This window comes from Tachyglossus aculeatus, chromosome 12 (genome assembly GCF_015852505.1).
Source record: "Tachyglossus aculeatus isolate mTacAcu1 chromosome 12, mTacAcu1.pri, whole genome shotgun sequence".
In the NCBI taxonomy this organism is placed as follows: Eukaryota; Metazoa; Chordata; class Mammalia; order Monotremata; family Tachyglossidae; genus Tachyglossus; species Tachyglossus aculeatus.
This window is the reverse complement of record NC_052077.1, coordinates 24,257,145-24,275,660: the sequence shown is the minus strand read 5'-3', so window position 1 is coordinate 24,275,660 and position 18,516 is coordinate 24,257,145. Positions and strand designations below refer to the sequence as shown.

General features: G+C 39.3%; 1 protein-coding gene across 1 annotated transcript; it reads right to left on the bottom strand.

The window, feature by feature from the left end:
• Positions 1 to 1,562: 1,562 nt before the first annotated feature.
• FGB (fibrinogen beta chain) lies at positions 1,563 to 10,587 on the bottom strand. The gene is made up of 9 exons (XM_038755077.1): positions 10,462 to 10,587; positions 10,203 to 10,223; positions 8,176 to 8,370; positions 6,976 to 7,159; positions 5,966 to 6,193; positions 5,653 to 5,766; positions 4,481 to 4,606; positions 3,207 to 3,492; positions 1,563 to 2,089 (listed from the first exon to the last, which is right to left on the bottom strand). Exons 1-9 carry the CDS (start codon positions 10,534 to 10,536, stop codon positions 1,861 to 1,863), a joined length of 1,458 nt encoding a protein of 485 aa, XP_038611005.1. The 5' UTR covers positions 10,537 to 10,587; the 3' UTR covers positions 1,563 to 1,860.
• Positions 10,588 to 18,516: the final 7,929 nt, after the last annotated feature.

The following is an 18,516-nucleotide window of genomic DNA, read 5'->3' as shown; positions in this document are numbered from 1 at the left end:
TTTTCACTCCTTTCTTACTCCTTCCTTCCCTTCCCCCATCCATTCCCTTTCTTTTTCCTATACTCTTTTCTCAGGAAAAGACCCTAAACTAGTTCAAAGGCTATCTATTCCCTTAGTTGTAAGATGGAGGAAACTATTTCAAATCAGATCCAGTTCTGATAGGACTTGACTACTTCCTCATTAGACTGTAGCCCTATGTGGGACAAGGACTATGTCCAACCTATTTATCTTGTATCCACCCCAGTCCATAATAAAGTGCTTAGTACATAAGAAGTGCTTAGCAAATGCCACTATTATTGTTGTTATTGTTTTTATGGTATTTGTTAAGCACTTGATATAGTCACTTATTCATTCAATCATTTACTGAGCATTTACTTGTGCAGAGCACTGTACTAAGTGCTTGGGAGAGCACAATATAACAAAAAAACAGACACAGTCCTTGCCCAATGTGCCAGGCACTGTACAAAGTTCTGGGGGTAGATACAAGCTAATTAGGTTGGATACAGTCCCTGTCCCACGTGGGGATCACAGTCTTAATCCCTTTTGACAGATGAGGTAACTGTTACACAAAGAAGTTGAGTGACTTGCCCAGGGTCACACAACAGACAAGCAGCAGCAAGGGGATTAGAACCCAGGTCCTTCTGACTCGCAGGTCCTTGCTCTATCCATTAGGGCATACTGCTTCTCATTCTTAATATTATTATTACTACAGTTATATTATTATTGAAATTATATTATTATTACAATTACTATTGCCATGTAGAGTCCATGGGGTGTTATAGAGGACAAAACCCTTTTAGTTTAGAGCTAACACAGCCAATTAGGACTAACTATCTGGAATCAGAAGCCAGAAGATCCACAAAACAAGAGGAGCCCGGTTATGTCAGTATCCGAAGAGCAATTAGCAGGGGCAAACACAAGCAGGATCGTTAAGCAAGCGTGCTCTGCACACATTAAGTGCTCAGTAAATACGACTGAATGAGTAAATGAAAGGATCAGTTAGTGGGAAGAGCAAGACATGGGGTAACCCAAGGGAAAAAGAATACATGGGAAGAGCAGAGGTTGTGGATAAAGGTATTACCTCCCTGAACCTTGGAACTGGGGAGATAGTTATATGAGAGAAAACAAAATGACTCATTCTTCCCTTGTCAATATAGTTAATTGCTGAGCGGTTGGTTGCTGAATGACCAATACGAAGTTTGGGGAGGAGTGTCAGGCAAGTAGTCAATCCTGGACTTTTTAGAGCCTTCAGAAAAATATTAAATTGAATGATGACTGGGGCAACTCTAATATGAGGATGATGACGATTATTATCATCGATATTCATGTGTAAAGTACATTACAAGCATGCATTTTCTCTGTCTCTTGTTAGAATGCTCCTCGCTTAAATGCTTTAATCACTGACCTTGTATACTACAAAACCAGAAAGCATTTATTTATTGCAACAAGAGCTGTTTAATGAACATCTCCGGAAAACTTTCTGTAAATGCCATACAAATAAATATAATTTGTAAAATGGGATTTTTAAGTAAACTTTTAGTTCAATTAAGATTTTGGCCAAACAAATTCAAAGTTTGCTTTTTATTTTGCTGGAACAGATATTGTAACCATTTATTCTGAACTCATACCAGACTTTTCAGCACCTTCTTGGTGAGTAATACGATGAAAGCACTGGAGAAAATTACAGGCTGTTTTGTCACCTTATTTCCTGTATAATTTTTCTGATTCATGTTGCCCACACAGACTTTGGTTCTTATGTGTTAAGGCAAATCCAAAAAACATCACATACAAAAAGGAGGTGTCTATGTAAGAAGAGAAAAATATCTGCAGTTGCTTATTAGGTCGTAATTTTCGTAAGCATTACTGTGGAAAGTATGGTCTAATTTTCATGCTTATCTTTTTCATTGAATACCATGAACCCTTCCAATTCATCCATACTACTCCATCATCAGTACCGTGTTTTGCCATATCCCGGCTATATGCCCCACCCCAGTAGTATCTGCCATTTGGATTGGCTGCGTGACATCTGTTGTACCACCATCCGCCCCCGTCTTCCTTAGAGCACTGTTTTCTTGGATCTGCATGCAACCTGAAATGAAAATGAACATGTGTGATAGGCGATAGGTGAACTGCGCAAATATTATGGCAATGGACCATTTTTAAACAAGTCTGGGGAGGAGAAATAAGAGTTCCATATTCAGTGGTAAACATATAGTCTAACTGATTCCAGTTAACTTCCAAGTCTTTTGTACAGAGCTAAGCTAAACCAAACATGGTCATGATGACTTTACTGCAAGAAACATCATTCTAGTATCATTCAGCAATGCACTGATAGGCACTGTGCTGCTACTCCCAGATAGATCCCAGTTTCGAATGTGAGGTGAGGTGACAATTCTCCCCTTTTCATTAAGGCCCTGTCCAGACCAGTGGCTTTGGGGGCAGTGGTGGCATTTGGGGGAGATCCAGGGATAGTCCACACTCCCGTGTAATGCTAGAATGGCTCCTTAGAGACTGAGGTCAAAAAATCCTTTCAGAGAAAGTGGTGAGAATTAATGAGATTCTGAAATTGAGTCTTCCCTTCATACTCAGGAGACCATTAAGGAAGAACTCCCTTCACCCCAATCCTTAATCTTTTCTCTGTCAAGGTTTACTCCAGTCTAGTAGGGAGAAAAATCCCACAGACCTTGAATGAGATCACACTGAGTAGGGAAGGGATTGAATAACTCATATCTCCTCAGTACTTAGAACAGTGCTTGACACATAGTAAATGCTTAAAAAATACCATTAGAAGAGGGACTGGTTAAATAAAGTTGGTCGGTCAGGTGGCCTATTCCAACCAATCCTCTTTCCCATTTCCCCCAGTTTAAAAGTACCTTAGAAAGTTAAGTGCCCCTCTCCCCCGACAGTGGGGAAATGAAGGGGAATGAATTTGACTGCTTGAGTTTGATGGTCCTACTGAACAGTTAGTAAAAGATCATTATTACTCCAAAAGGAAAATGGATGTTTCAGTGCAGTCATTAGACTTCAAGAGATAGATGAAGAACGTTGGCCTAGACATTCAATAGATGGAGGGCATCTTTTTAAGTATTCTTAATGGAAATAAATAAATGGCCATCTACATTCCTAAACTAGGGATTCAGTGTTAGTGACTGAAAGATGATATAGTTAGTGATGAGTTTTAGGAAGGAACATATGCAAGTACATACCATCCATCATTGTCTTTGTCATATGTGCTGAAGTACATGCCATTGTGAATAGTCATAGTCCTGTTCTCTCCAACTAGCTGAGATGCTCCTTCTATGAGAGCGTTGCCAGCAGTTCCTTTGTATTTACTAAGTGAGACTTGGTATTTGTTGAGCTCATTCTGAACTGTGAATCCTCCATAATGTGCTTTAACCTTAGCACCACTCCAGTCTTCCATTTCAATCAAAAGTTCAGTGGGTCCCATTTTGGTAAACTGATTGATTTTATCATTTCCAAGCCAATATTCCCCTAAAAATGTGAAAAAAAATACTGAGAAACTACCACCAATATGCTTGTCAATCGCCTTCCTATCTAGTCCCATTTTATGTTATTTCCCTAATACCTCAATTTTCCCCAAATTTATCGCACACCTGACCACAAATGTGTTTTTCTACAGCTTGGTCATTTTTGCTCAAGACTGATATGTCCACTTGGGGCAGTTGATAATTTCAGTCAGCCTTCATTGTATATACTAAGTTCCCCAAAAGGGCAACAAAATGAAACAAATTATGCTGAACTGAAATTTCACTGATACTGAGCAAACAGTGAAATGACTGACGACATAGGGAAGACAGCCCTTAATTTTCTTAACCACATATATACAAAAGGACATAAAAAGTAGCAACTGGAAAGATTACTTGTCCTAATTGAAGAGGGTTTGATGAACAGAACGTTAACTATTAGCCTTGGTTTCCCTGCTTACATCTAAGGAGGTATAACCTGTCATCAGCATTCGTTGAGCTCCTTTGGTATGCAGACCATGTATTCTGTTCTTGAGAACATACTATATAGTCTCCAGGAGTTTACAACACCAACTCCCTCCCTTCTAGAAACAGATGAAAGAAACATTCCCTTCATGTGCCTTCTATTATCCCTGGCAAAGGGTTTTCTACCCCAATCTAGCCATCTGAACTTCCTGTTGGGTTCATCAGTCATAGAAAAGCCAACTTCAGACTCCTTTTGTGTACTGAGGACAAAACCTCCTATAGGAACACAGGGATTCTGAGAATGCGCCCTGGAAAATCTCTTTGCTCAATCTGTTTTTCAGCTAAGGGGTCATTTGAGTGGAGTGCCCTTAAACATCAGCACTGCACTTGATCGTAGAATGATGATGGGGACAGGTACTGAGGATGGCCTGGTATTTACAGAGGGGAGTTGGAGTTATTTTTAAGAAACAAACATACATTCGTAAAAATGAAAATAATATTTTAAGGTAATGTCTTCAAAGATGTTTTACCTGGTACACCACAATATTTTTTATCTTTTTCATTGGTAGCAACATTTCCAAATCCTTTTTTATATGCATCCCACTTCCTACCAAAATCAACACTACCGTCTTGACGGTTCTGAATAACTGTCCATCCTAGATGAATGAGAAAGTACAAATTGAATATGAATCAAACATTACATACAAATTCTTCTTCATGTGATTTCCTGAATCCTTGAGCTTGTATCTACTTGAGGATCTGAATATATGGTAGTCCTTAAAAAAGATCAACTATACTAATTCAATTAGTGCTAATAAAATACTACAGGACATTTGAACCGCAAAAGTCCAAAGACGTCCAATTAATAGTATCACATTGGAAGTCATTTCATTACATTTTTGTCTCACACCCCAAAAAATCTTAGATTTGGAGTTTCAATCCAAGTTTTAAATTCCTGGTTCATGTACTCCTAGAAGAAAATGAATTGCTTTATTGATTTATTTGTACTTTAAGCCAAGGTATATTATAGAAATTGTAAACCCATAGGATGAGGTCATGTCTTCTCTTTGATTTATGCAGTCCTTAGTATGACTTAGCTATAATTATATGCTAAAAATATGGATTGTCAACCTTTCAAAGTGGTTTGAAAAAAATTCCCAGTTTTTACAAACAGAAAACACTTTACCATCCTGTCCCTTGCTTACCAGAGACAGATCAATGATGTTTCTGAGAAAAATGAAATCACATTTTTAATTTTTATTAAAGCCTTTATAATCTAAGATAGATTTCTTTTAGGTTGACCTAATGTTTTTCAAGACATGTGCCTGTAGGTCCAATTAATTTAAATGTTCTAATTACCCTTTATTGAAATCCAATATAAATTCACAAAATATAATGTCTAAAAGTACCACTTAGAAAGATAATGTTAAGGGATATTTTAACTCAAATATTGGTAAATATAATTGAGTATAATCAAGGATTTCAAAGGGCTCTATTCACTAAGCAAAACACTTCTGACATTATTATAATTACATAAAAGCACCCCTAACACAGGGCAGGTGACAGAGAATCTTGCCTTAAGGCATACTTCATGTAAATTCAAAGGAACAGAGATAAAATAAGATTATTGATGCAAATGTACTCTGGTCTTCAATTACTTCAAAAGCTTTCATAAAAGCCTGGTATATCACTTTACGCTTACCTCCATTTTCTGTGGTCATATCACAGTAAACTTTATATGGTTTGCCTGTGCTATCAGGTTGGATGAGATACATTTCAGATGTGTCCCCTCCGTTCCTGATGATATCTTCACATTCTGGAATCATAAGATTAAACTTGTTATTCAGAGAACTATGAAATCCAGCTTGAACATCATATGAAGAAGAGCCATATTACAAAAAGAGAGGAATTAAGTCCCTTATCCACATTCTCCATTCCGTCCTGCCACACTTTACTGACAATGAAATGTGAGGTTTTACTAAACCTCCATAGCTTCGTAAGTATGAGACTTTTACCTTTGCCGGAAACCACTGGAATATTGCAGCTGACGGTGCACGGTTTGAAGCAGTAATCTGTCTGAAATGTCACTACACTTTCCAACTTCTGTATTTTGTTCCTTAAGTGTTCCAGAACTGTACGGAGCACTTGGATATTAGTTGGGAAGCCATTTTCTACAACCTCCTTGATGTAACTCTGATGATGTTCCACCGCATCTGAGAACTCATTTATAATATTTTCATTGTCTGGAAAAAGCCAAGTGGCAGAAAAGTTTTCAGTTTTCACCACACTTAAAAATACCTTATCTCAGAGCCTACAAAGACCAAATTACAATGACCAGGAGGTATTTATCCAGATTTTCCTTCTCCATTTGCAAGGAAAAAGGTAGAAAGAAGGGACTGGATCTCTTCCCTCAGAATTTCATCACTTGCAGAAGGAAAAGCCTGCTCTATTACTCCCTCCTGCACAATTATGTACATAAATGGGATAGCTAGCTTGGCTGGGAATGATTATGGGTGGCTGGGAGTAGGAAGGAATTTCAATCAATAAGTTAAGCATTGGTATTTACCAAGTTCTTACTGTGTGTTAACCACTGAACTAGGTGCTTGGAAAAGAACAATGCAGTAGGGTTGGTAGACACATTCCCTGCCCACAAGGAGCTTACAGTGTAGAGTAGGCTTCTGCAAAAATCACCAAGGCTGACTCCACACAGTGCACCCCTGAATTGGGTAGATGGACACATGGCAGCAACTGAGGGAGAGAGGTACGTGGCAATTCCTAAGATGAAAATTTGGTAGTAATAATAGTAGTAACGGTAGTAGTAGTAAAGGTATTTATTGCACACCCTCTGGGTGCAATGTACTGTATTAAGCACTTGGGAAAGTACAACAGAGGCATGAGATACATTGGCTGCCCACAAATAATTTAAATTCTATTGGGGAGACAGTCATAGAAATATATGCAAATAGCGTGAGCAGAATAAATAAATGGAAGGCACCTGCCAAATAATGTTGATGTTAATAATTACCTTTTACTTGCTTCTCCCTCTTATTCCACGCATCTTTTAGGATTCTCATGTAATTAAAGGAAGTAGAAGAGGCTTCGGAAAGTGGCTCAATGCTGTTGCTTAAGTCTTGAACGGCACTTCTGACAGTTCTTTCTTGTTTTACTAAATTATCTTGCAACACACAGCCAGTAGGACAGAGCACTCCCTAAAAACAAAGAAAGTCCAAATATAGGGAACCTTCAAATGTATTTAGACAAGAGATCTAACACCAGGGCTTTTTCAAATAGACATGTAATGGAAGTTCACTGCTAACTCAATCAATCTTAAAAAGAGGCTAATTTAATATTTCTTAAGAAGGTCAATTTTATGACCTTAAGGAGGCTAAAATTTTCTTTGAACTGCAAACCTGTATGTAAAAATCACCTAAAAAAAGAACCAGCTTAAGTAAACTGCCACAGTTTTTCTCCTTATGGACTTAATCTCCTTATATGACATCATTTAGAGGTCTCACTGGTTCTGTATTCTGAACATTAAATTTACTTGAGGATCTATTTTGCCTCTAATCCCTACTGGGAGGAACTCTATTTAGTGAGTGGCTTCATAGGAGTTACAGTGTATGTGATCTTCCAACTTAGTGAAAGGCACAAGGCAATTGGGAGTGAAGGCTCCCCAAAGAAGCATTAAACCTTGGCGGTGATTTCAAAATTGACAGCATCTTAAGGGTACTCCAGAATGGACCAGATTTAAGATTAGACCAGACTTTCCAAGCTGTTCCAAGACATATTTATTCCCTACATTACCCGTTCCCACCCACAAGTCCTGTAAATGAACCCCAATTTCCTGCTTGGGAACTGAACGAGTCACCTGGGATGAAGTGGGGGAGTGTTCTTTGCCCTGGGGATCCTTGAATATTTACCCCTTTGCAGCTGCTTGAAAATGGCATATTTGTGCCCTGGGCAGAGTGCTGAACTGCCAGATATTCCTGTTGTCCCCATCCTAAAATGTCATTATTCTCAGTAAAATACAAATGGAGAGGGCGTGAAAGAGGCAACATCCAAGGGTGAACCGGAAACTGTGAAATTTCATTTTTCTTCTCTAAAAGCTGTTACAATGGAGACCCTTTCAGCATTTTGGAAGCAGTGATTTGAACCACCCTTCTTCATGGAGCAGTGGGGTAATCACTACACCTGACCAGCTCTCTCCTGCACCAAATGCACTTACTAGATCAGGGTCAGCATGCCTGCAGCCTCCAGCATCCGGGGGGATTCTCTCCACTTTCTTTTGGCCAGCAGGAGTGTTTGTTACTGGGCGAGCCCTGTAGCCACCTTCACTGATGGGGGGAGAAACTGATCTTGAAGGTAGACCGTATTCCCGTGTCCTATCCAATGGACGATGACCCCGAGCATCCACATTAGGCTGTTTGAAACCCAAGAGAAAAAAAATCCAGTTGGACCTGGTAACACTGGTAAACCTTCATTGTTTGATCTGTTCCCACTGACATGTCTCCACTGCTTTCAACCTTCTCATGGAAAGCCGCTGTACCTAAGCTGTGCACTGCAACTCAAAAGAAATACATGTGTATTAAAAGGAAGCCTACTATTTATTAATAGACCAAAATATTACATTTATAAATGTGAAGAGGAGTGTATTAAAATCTAATTTGAATGCTGCTAATAATCATTATTATCATGGCATTGTGATTTTTGTCACTATCTCGATGACAAATGGGAAAAACTGATTTTAGAATTCTTATAATTTATCAACAGAAAAATCATGCTCAGGGAAACCTTATCTGGTGTTTTCTGAAGGCTTTTCTCATTTTTTTAAATCTATTATCATTATTCTCAAAATTATTTTTAAATAGATGGGGTTAGATAACAGTGGAGGAGAAGAAAGGAATAGTTGTATCGATTAGTTGTATCGAGAAGCAGTGTGGTTTAGTGGCCAGAGCAGGGGAGTCAGAAGGACCTGGGTTCTAATCCCGGCTCCACCACATGTCTGCTATGTGACCTTGGGCAAGTCACTTCACTTCTCTGGGCCTCAGTTCCTTCATCTGCAAAATGAGGATTAAGAGTTTGAGCTCCAAGTAGGACAGGGATTGTGTCCAACCTATTAACTTATATCTACCCCAGCACTTAAAACAGTGTGTCATACATAGTAAGCACTTAACAAGTACCATTGATTATTGTTATCAATATTGCCATGCATTTCTTTGTGGATCATTCTTGTCTTCTGAGGGAATAGTAATAGAGGGCTATGTACCAGCAGAGGCAAGATCTGGAAAACAAGACTTCTGGTTTCAAAATCAATCTTATTTTGTACCTTTTTATTCTAGATGGGTTGAATCAGGAATGCCATGAAAAAAAATTATTACTGCTCAGATGATAAAAAAATGTATCCTATTTGACCTAGGATAAAAAGCTATTGTTTAGGTGCAGAATATCTTGGAAGAGTCAATAAGGCCTAATGAGGTCTCTGCCACTGACCTGCCTTGTAATTTGGGATTAACTTCTCTGGGTCTCAGTTTCCTTATCTGCAAAATGAGGACGGATTATAGCTTTAGATGGTATAGCCCAGTGAGACAGGTGCTATGTCCGATGTGATTAACTTGTAGCTACGCTGGCACTTAGCACAGTGTTTCATCATATAGCAAGAACTTAGTACCTTAATTATACTCATTATTATTTTTATTATTATAGGCTTGAGATTTAAGAAATTTGGGCTTCGCCACTAAGTCAGTGAAAAATTGGGACCAGCTCATTCACTTCTGTTGGGGTAGTAAAAGTGACTTCCTACTTTCTTCAAATCATTTTGAAGATTAATATAATAAAATTTATTTGAGCTAAATCATTTAATCAATTCTCTTTCATCAGGCATTTTTCTGAATTTTAATTCTGATATTCCTGAATTTTGAACACTTAAAAAACACAACTAAAATGAATATAGAAAAGTATGAAGAAAAATTATGCATATACATGAGTCTGACATATGACCCACTAGAATAATAGTTAATGCAGCCCTAACTTTTATTTATAATATTCTCTCCCTTATTTTCTAATTATTATGCATTTCCCTTCAATCCAGAATATTTAGAGTCTAAATAGAAGAACAATCCCACCATTTTTCATTTCTCTTCATCAAGCTTGCATGATTTTCATAATTTCTTTTACTAGCTAATAAAACTATGTTGATATTAGTAAATTAAAATATCAAAATATAATAAAACAAGTGAGAAAAACATGTTTTACCTTTAATGATCTTTCTTCCTCCTACAGGGAAAACAAACACATGAGAAAAATCAGAAATCAAGAAAAAAGTTAACTTCCTTCTATAAAGAGGAATGAATGAATCACAAAGACATTTCAATAAACATCTTCCTAAGGTTATTTAACAAATTAAACTAACTTGCAATTTGATTACTGACAAGAATCTTGCACTTTATAATATTATGCTCTATTATTACACAGTATTAGTTATCATTATCAATAATATCTTTATAGATACAACCTCCCCGTTATATCCTAAGCTGCCGTGGGATTTAACTATGAGAACACAAAGCAGTAGGAACAACAGCCGCTTCATGGTGGTGGATTTCAGAAAACTCCAAATAACGATCCTTTGCTAACGGATTTAGCTGAGAGTAAAATCTTCATGCCTGTATATATACACACTGGGGGGTCTGATTCAGCAGACTTTAGAACTAACATCACTCAGTTAATATTTAATCATTGTGTTCACTCTTCCCTTGAGCAACATCTTCCCAGCAAATCTTATCTATTTGTCATGCCACTGTGCTTCTTGGTTGGCCTAGTTCAAATGTGAGAGGTCTCCAATTTATTTCTTATTTGGACAGTTGAAGGGAAATCAGGATCTTCCTAAAAATGCTGGGTACCTCCTTCCGGTTACCTTAATCTGTGTCATCAATTTGCTCAAAGAAGAATTAGGCAATTGAGTATAAACATGTTCTAGTTAGAGAGCAGCATGGCTCAGTGGAAAGAGCATGGGCTTTGGAGTCAGAAGGCATGGGTTCAAATCCCAGCTCCACCATTTGTCAGCTGTGTGACTTCGGGCAAGTCACTTAACTTCTCTGTGCCTCAGTTCCCTCATCTGTAAAATGGGGATTAAGACTGTGAGCCCCAAGTGGGACAACCTGATCACCTTGTAACCTCCCCAGTGCTTAGAACAGTGCTTTTCACATAGTAAGCACTTAATAAATGCCATTATTATTATTATTATTATTATTATTATGTTCTAAAGTTTCAAGAATCCATAAACAAAGTTTGAATTGGTCATTTGGTACTCATTTAGATGGGAAACTCTCTGAACAGCATCTATTTCCACCTCTGTACTTTTTGTAGACTCACTGAGTCAGTGCACAATAAATATTTATTTTCAAGAGCTCCATTTATTTCAACTAAAATTGGAGTCCGCGTTATTATATATATTATGTAGATATACTCACATACACATTATAAACTCAGCTTATCTTCTCTTGCAACACTGGTATTTAAAGCAATCTTAGAAGAAAGCTGACTTCATATTGTGAGGCAAATTTTCCAGAGTAAAAATTGTATGACATTTGTATTTAGCATTCTAATTAACCCGTTTTGTTCTTAGTTGTTCCTCGGCATTATCCTCAATTCATCTTTCTAATTCAACCCACGTACTCATTCATTCATTCAATCATATTTATTGAGCACTTACTCTTTGCAAAGCACTGTGCTAAGCGCTTGGGAAGTACAAATTGGCAACATATAGAGACAGTCCCTACCCAACAATGGGCTCACAGTCTAGAAGGGGGAGACAGACAACAAAACAAAACATGTGCACAGGTGTCAAGTCGTCAGAACAAATTCAAGCTGTCACTAGATCCTGTTGGTTCAACCTTCACAACATCACTAAAATCTGGCCTTCCTTCTCCATCTAAACTGCTATCACGTTAATCCAAGCATTATCTTATCCTGCCTTGATTACTGTATCAGCCTCCTTGCTGACCTCCCAGCCTCCCTTCTCTCCGCACTTCACTCTGGTGCCTGGATTATTTTGCCACCAAAATGTTCAGTTCATGTTTCCCCACTCCTCAAGAACCTCTAGTGGTTGCCCATCCACCTTCACATCAGACAGAAATTCCTTACCATCGGTTTTGAAGCAGTCAATCACCTTGCCCCCTTCTACCTTACCTCCCTGATTTTTGACTATAACCCAGCCTGCACACTTCTCTTCTTTAATGCCAATCTACTCACTGGACCTTGTCTATCTTGCTGCCGACCTCTTGCCCATGTCCTGCCTCTGATCTGGAATGCCCTCCCTCTTCGTATCTGACAATCACTCTCCCCACCTTCAAAGTTCACATCTCCTCCAAGAGACCTTCCTTGACTAAGCCCTCATTGCCTCTTCTTCCACTACCTTCTGAGTTGCCCTTGCACTTGGTTTTGCTCCTTTTATTTACCCCTCCCTCAGCCTCACAGCACTTATGTAAATATCTGTAATCTTTTTATTTATATTAATGTCTGTATCCCCTCAAGACTGTAAGCTCACTGTGGACAGAGAATGTCTCTACCAACTCTCATATATTGTACTCACCCAAATGCTTAGTACAGTGCTCTGCATGCAGTAAGCCCTCAATAAATACAATTATTTCCACCCAAACCTGTCCTCCCCATGACTTTCCCAATTTAGTTGCTAGAACCACCAAGCACTGCCATCCTCTAGGTCTCACAACCCCGTAACCTTGACATTAGCCTCTCAACTCATCTCTCTCATTCAATCCACACATTCAATCTATTACCAAATCCTTTTGGTTCTACCTTCACCCACATGTCTAGAATCCTCCCTTTCCTCTCCATCCAGACTGCTACCATGCTGGTCCTAGCACTCATCATTTCCCACCTTGACTACTGGAGCAACCTTCTCACTGACCTCCCTGCATCCTACCTCTCCCTTGCCTGGATCATTTTTCTGAAATACTGTTCAGACCCTATCTCCACACTCCTACAATGGTCATCCATCTACCTCTGCATCAAACAGAAACTCCATGCTGTCGGCTTTAAGGCACTCAGTCAGCTCTCTCCCTCAGTACCTAACGTGACTGATCTCCTACTACAACACAAACTGCACACTCCGCTCCTCTAATGCCAACTTTTTCTTTGTACCTCGATCTAGTCTAACCCTCCTTGGGCCACTGATCTCTTGTCCACATTCTCCCTTAGGTCTGGAATTCCTTCCCCCTTCATATCTGACAGTCCACCATTACCCATCTACAAAACCTTCTAAAATCACAAGTCCTCTAAGAGGCCTTCTCAAACTAAGCCCTTTATTTCCCCTGCCTGACCTCCCCTCTGCATCTGTTATGAATTTAGATGTGTACTCCTTCAGCACTTTGATAAATACCCCCCAACTTATTGATATTTATGTAAATATTCTTATACTCCCCTATTTTTCCTATCCCTAATCCTTTAATATCTCCTCCCCCTGTAGACTGTAAGCTCCTTGTGGGCGGGATTGTGTCTACTGACTCTTGTATTGTTCTTTCCCAAACACTTATTACAGTGCTCTGCCCCCAGGAAGCACTCAATGAATACCACTGATTGATAGCTGTAAGCGCTTAACAAATACCATCATTATTATTATAACTTTCATTGACTAGTTATCTATTTGGAAAATGTCCACCAAAAGAAGTAAAATTACAAAAGCTGTGGGGTGCATCTAAGTAAATGAATTAGCATTTTATTAAATTGAATTTTTATTATATTCATTTTCCGAATTAACATTGGTATATGCTCTGCAGATACATAGCGGCAGATACATACAGAAAAGCAGTGTGGCTCAGTGGAAAGAGCATAGGCTTGGGAGTCAGAGGTCATGGGTTTGAATCCCGGCTCTGTCACTTGTCAGCTGTGTGACCTTGGGCAAGCCACTTATCTTCTCTGTGCCTCATTCACCTCATCTGTAAAATGGGGATTAACACTGTGAGCCCCACGTAGGACAACCGGATCATCTTGTATCCCCCCAGCACTTAGAAAAGTGCTTTGCACACAGTAAGCACTTAACAAATAATAATAATGATGGCATTTATTAAGCACTTACTATGTGCAAAGCACTGTTCTAAACACTGGGGAGGTTACAAGGTGATCCGATTGTCCCACGGGGGGCTCACAGTCTTAATCACCATTTTACAGATGAGGTAACAGACACAGAGAAGTTAAGTGACTTGCCCAAAGTCACACAGCTGGCAATTGGTGGAGCTCATCATCATAGCTGTTAACTGATGTTCCACATGAAAAATAAAAATTTCATGGTAGGATTAGATGTAGGTTAAAAAAACATTTCATTTGATCATATTTATTGAGTGCTTACTGTAGCCAGAGCACTGAACAAAGTCCTAGCACTTGGGAGAGTAAGCTCTTGCCCAGGAACTTACAGGCTAGCAGAGATAGACAAGAAAATAAAATTACATATATGGGAAGCAACAGAGTATAAGGAAATGTACATAAGCGCCCTATGAGACGGAGGTGAAGTGAATATCAATGTGCTTAAGAGGTATGGATGCTAGTGTATAGGTGACACAGAAGGGTGGAACTATAGGAGTAGGGAGATGAGATGTTAGTAAGGGAATACTTTCTGTGGGGAGAAAAAATTCTAGTAGGGCTTTGAAGATGGAAAGAGTGTTATTCTGCGGGATATGAAGGGGAGTTCCAGGCAGGAGGAATGAGTGAGCAAGAGATTGATGGAGAGAAAGAGGAGATCAAGGAACATTAAATAGTCTGGCATTAGAGGAGCAAAGTATGAGGACCGGGTTGTAGTGATGCAATTAAGACAAATCACAGATCGGTAGGAAAATGATCAACTATCAAAACCCCCAAATGTCAAACTGAATGGAGGTGTGTTTTGCCCTATTAATTAGGCCACACTGGATCTGTTTTGTGGGGAAAAGAAAAAGGTCCATTAAGGATGTAAAACAAAAATGACTTTGAGTTTGAATTTTGTCAGGTACAAGGATATAGGTGAAATTTGCCCTTTCCATTTTGAGAATCTGGAGTTGTGCTTTCTACTAGAGTTTTTAATGATGGTACCACAACTGTAGCAGAATCCTCCCTCTTCATATTACCGTAAGAGCCATTTCCCATATCCTTTCCCTTAAATATATTGAAAAATGGAACTGGAAAGATATCAGCTATGAGATCATATAGGCCCCATTAAAATAATTTGTCATTGTCATTTTCTGACATGGCCACAGCTCCTTTGCTTTCTGTATCCACTTGGGACAGGGCATGCTCAAAGCCTCCATTACTTTTGTTTCAACTGTGTGTCACTGATCTTCATGGAATTCTTGGAAATTACAAATTTCCAGTTATTCAGTCAATCAATCAATCAATCAGTGATATTATTTAGCACCTACTGTGTGTGGCACAATCAGTCATATTTATTGGAGTGCTTACTGTGGGCAGACCACTGGATTAAGTGGAGAAGCAGCGTGGCTCAGTGGAAAGAGCAAGGGCTTTGGAGTCAGAGTTCATGGGTTCGAATCCCAGCTCTGCCACACGTCTGCTATGTGACCATGGGCAAGTCACTTAACTTCTCTGAGCCTCAGTTACCTCATCTGTAAAATGGGGATTAAGACCGTGAGCCGCATGTGGGACAACCTGATCACTTTGTATCCCCCCAAGAGCTTAGAACAGGGCTTTGCACATAGTAAGCACTTAACAAATGCCAACATTATTATTATTATTATTATTATTATTATTAAGTGCCTGGGAGAGTACAATAGAATCGGTAGAGACATTTCTGTCCACAACAAGCTTAGAGTCTAGAGGGGGAGACAGACATTAAGATAAATAAACCATTTGTAATACATAATTTATGGCTATGTACATATAGATTCAAGAGTACTGATTGACTTGAATCCAAACTAAGATGAGCATCATTTACCATTATATGATTACACTATAAGATTATTGTCACATTCTGAAACACATGCATTTCATCAGATTTGTCTCTATGGTGCCTTATATCATTAAGGTAACTAGCTGTACTAGTGCATTAGCCACCTACCAATCTAGAATCACCATTTTATCTCCATACTATGTATGTTTTCTGTATTTTGCTATGATTTTTTTCAAGTTCAGATAACTCATTCTTACAGTTTTCCCTCTTTAGTTCTTGGAGAAGCAGCGTGGCCAGAAGAAAAAGCACAGGCCTGGAAGTCAGAGGATTTGGGTTCTAGTCCCAACTCGTCCACTTATCTGCTGTGTGACCTTGGGCAAGGCACTTAACTTCTCTGTGCTTCAGTTCCCCCATCTGCAACAAGAGGATTTTGATACTTGTTCTCCCTTCTACTTAGACTGTGAGCCCCATGTGGAACCTGATCATCTTGTATTTTAGCCGTTAGTACCGTACTTGGCACATAGTAAATACTTCATAAATACCACAATTAATAGGCTGTAACTCCAGGAGCATATGAGAACACCCGCGTTCTCATCACTAGCCCATGTTTCTTCCCCAGTTTTTCAGAGGTATAAGTGACCTAAAACGAAATCATTTGATCAGTTTTAAGATCTATGTTCTTCCTACAGTCAGAGATGGTCGTCTTCACAGCTAGATTTCCACTATCATGACGTCTAGACCCAAATATCGGGAATGTAAAACCGTCTACCTTGTGGGGCTGCAAAAAAAGGAACATTTACCTGAAATAGAATTCATTGAACTAGTTAAAAAAAAATCAAAAACCCGCCACCTACGTCTTTTTTGGGGAATGGGCGTATTGTTTGTTCGGCTGTGTTTTCTGATGTTCAGGTCAGTGTCCGTTGCACTGAACCCTCTCAGTCACACAAGTCAAGGGCGGTAAATTGTAAATCAGTGACAGTGAAAGCAAAGACAGAGAGACTCCTGTGTGACTAACAACTCAGAATGGGAGGGAGATGGTTTCCTTAAATATCTGATAAGCAAATTGCTTTTTGTTATTTCTTTTTAAATTGATGTTTGGTCAGACTTTTTCAGCATTAAAATAGGACGTTGGCCAATTATTAGGTGAAACTAGGAGTCATGCACATCAATAAATCAGTGGCATTTATTGAGAGCTTACCGTGCGCAAAGCACTGTACTGAGTGCTTGGGAGAGTACAATTCAACAGAGTTCCCTGCCCACAATTACCATACAGAGGGGAAGAAGGCAATAAATTTACATTTATTAATGTAAATAAATACATTAAGCAGATGTGAAGAGTGCTATGGGATGAATATCAAGTGCTTAAAGGGTACAGATCCAAGCTCACAGATGACAGAGAAGGGAGAGGGAATAGGATAAATGAGGGCTTAGTCGAAGATGCTCCTTGGAGGAACTGTGATTTCAATAAGGTTTTAAAGGGGGGGAAAGTGATGGTCTGTCTCATATGAAAGGGGAGGGAGTCCCAGGCCAGAAGGAGGATGTGGGAAAGGGGTGGGCAGCGAAATAGATCAGATTGAGGTACAATGAGTAGGTTGGCATTAGAGTGAGTGTGCTGGCTGTTCTAATAAGAAATCAGTAAGGTAAAATAGAGAGGGTGAATTGCTTGAATCCTTTAAAGCCGACGGTAAAGGTGTAGCTGGGCAAGTACTGCAGGTTCTTCAAGACTGTGAGCCTGTTGTTGGGTAGGAATCATCTCTATCTGTTACCAAATTGTACTTTCCAAGTGCTTAGTACAGTACTCTGCACACAGTAAGCGCTCAATAAATATGATTGCATGAATGAGCTCTGGACTATGTTGGGTTTTTTTAGAAAAATCATCCGGGAAGCGGAGTGGAGTGTGGCTTGGGGTGGGAAGAGACAGGAAGCAGGGAGGTCACAACCAGGCTGATGCAATGATCAACATGAGATATTATACGTGCTTGGATCAGTGTAGCAGCTATTTGGATGGAGAGGAAAGGGCAGGTTTTAGGCATGTTGTGAAGGTAGAACCAACAGGATTTGGTGACTAATGCCTGTCTCCCCCTCTAGACTGAAAGCACATTATGGGCAGGGATTGCAACTGCTAATTCTGTTGTATTGTACTCCCCCAAGAGCTTAGTGCAGTGCTCTGCACATAGTAAGTGTTCAATAAATACCACTGATTGATTGATAAGACTAAATGTGAAAATGAGATGCAGCATGGCCTAGTGGATAGACCATGGTCCTGGAAGTCAGAAGAACCTGGGTTCTAGTCCTGGCTCTGCCACATATTTGCTGTAAAACCTTGGGCAAGTCGCATTACTTCTCTGTGCCTCAATTACCACATCTATAAACTGGGGATTAAGATTGCAAGCCCTTTGTAGGATTGTGTCCAACCTGATTAGCTTGTGTCTACCCCAGCACTTCGAACAGTGCCTGGCACATAATAAGCACTTAACAAATACCATAAAAAATGGGAATTAATAAGAGAGATGAGTCAAGGATAAATGCAATCAGATGTGAGCCCCAAGTGGGACAACCTGATCACCTTGTAACCTCCCCAGCGCTTAGAACAGTGCTTTGCACATAGTAAGCACTTAATAAATGCCATCATTATTATTATTATTATTATCCCTCAAGCAGCCCTTGATTTTAAGGATA

Bases quoted from the DNA above. Each gene is read 5' to 3' on its own strand.
- FGB (XM_038755077.1), bottom strand. From the start codon at position 10,536: ATGAAGCGGCTGTTGTTCCTACTGCTTTGTGTTCTCATAGTTAAATCC. The intron at 7,160-8,175 runs GTAAGTGCATTT...CTTTGTTTTTAG, and splicing joins GGCATGCTGACCCTGATCTA to GGAGTGCTCTGTCCTACTGG. The intron at 6,194-6,975 runs GTAATTATTAAC...GGCTTTTTCCAG, and splicing joins GAGGGAGAAGCAAGTAAAAG to ACAATGAAAATATTATAAAT.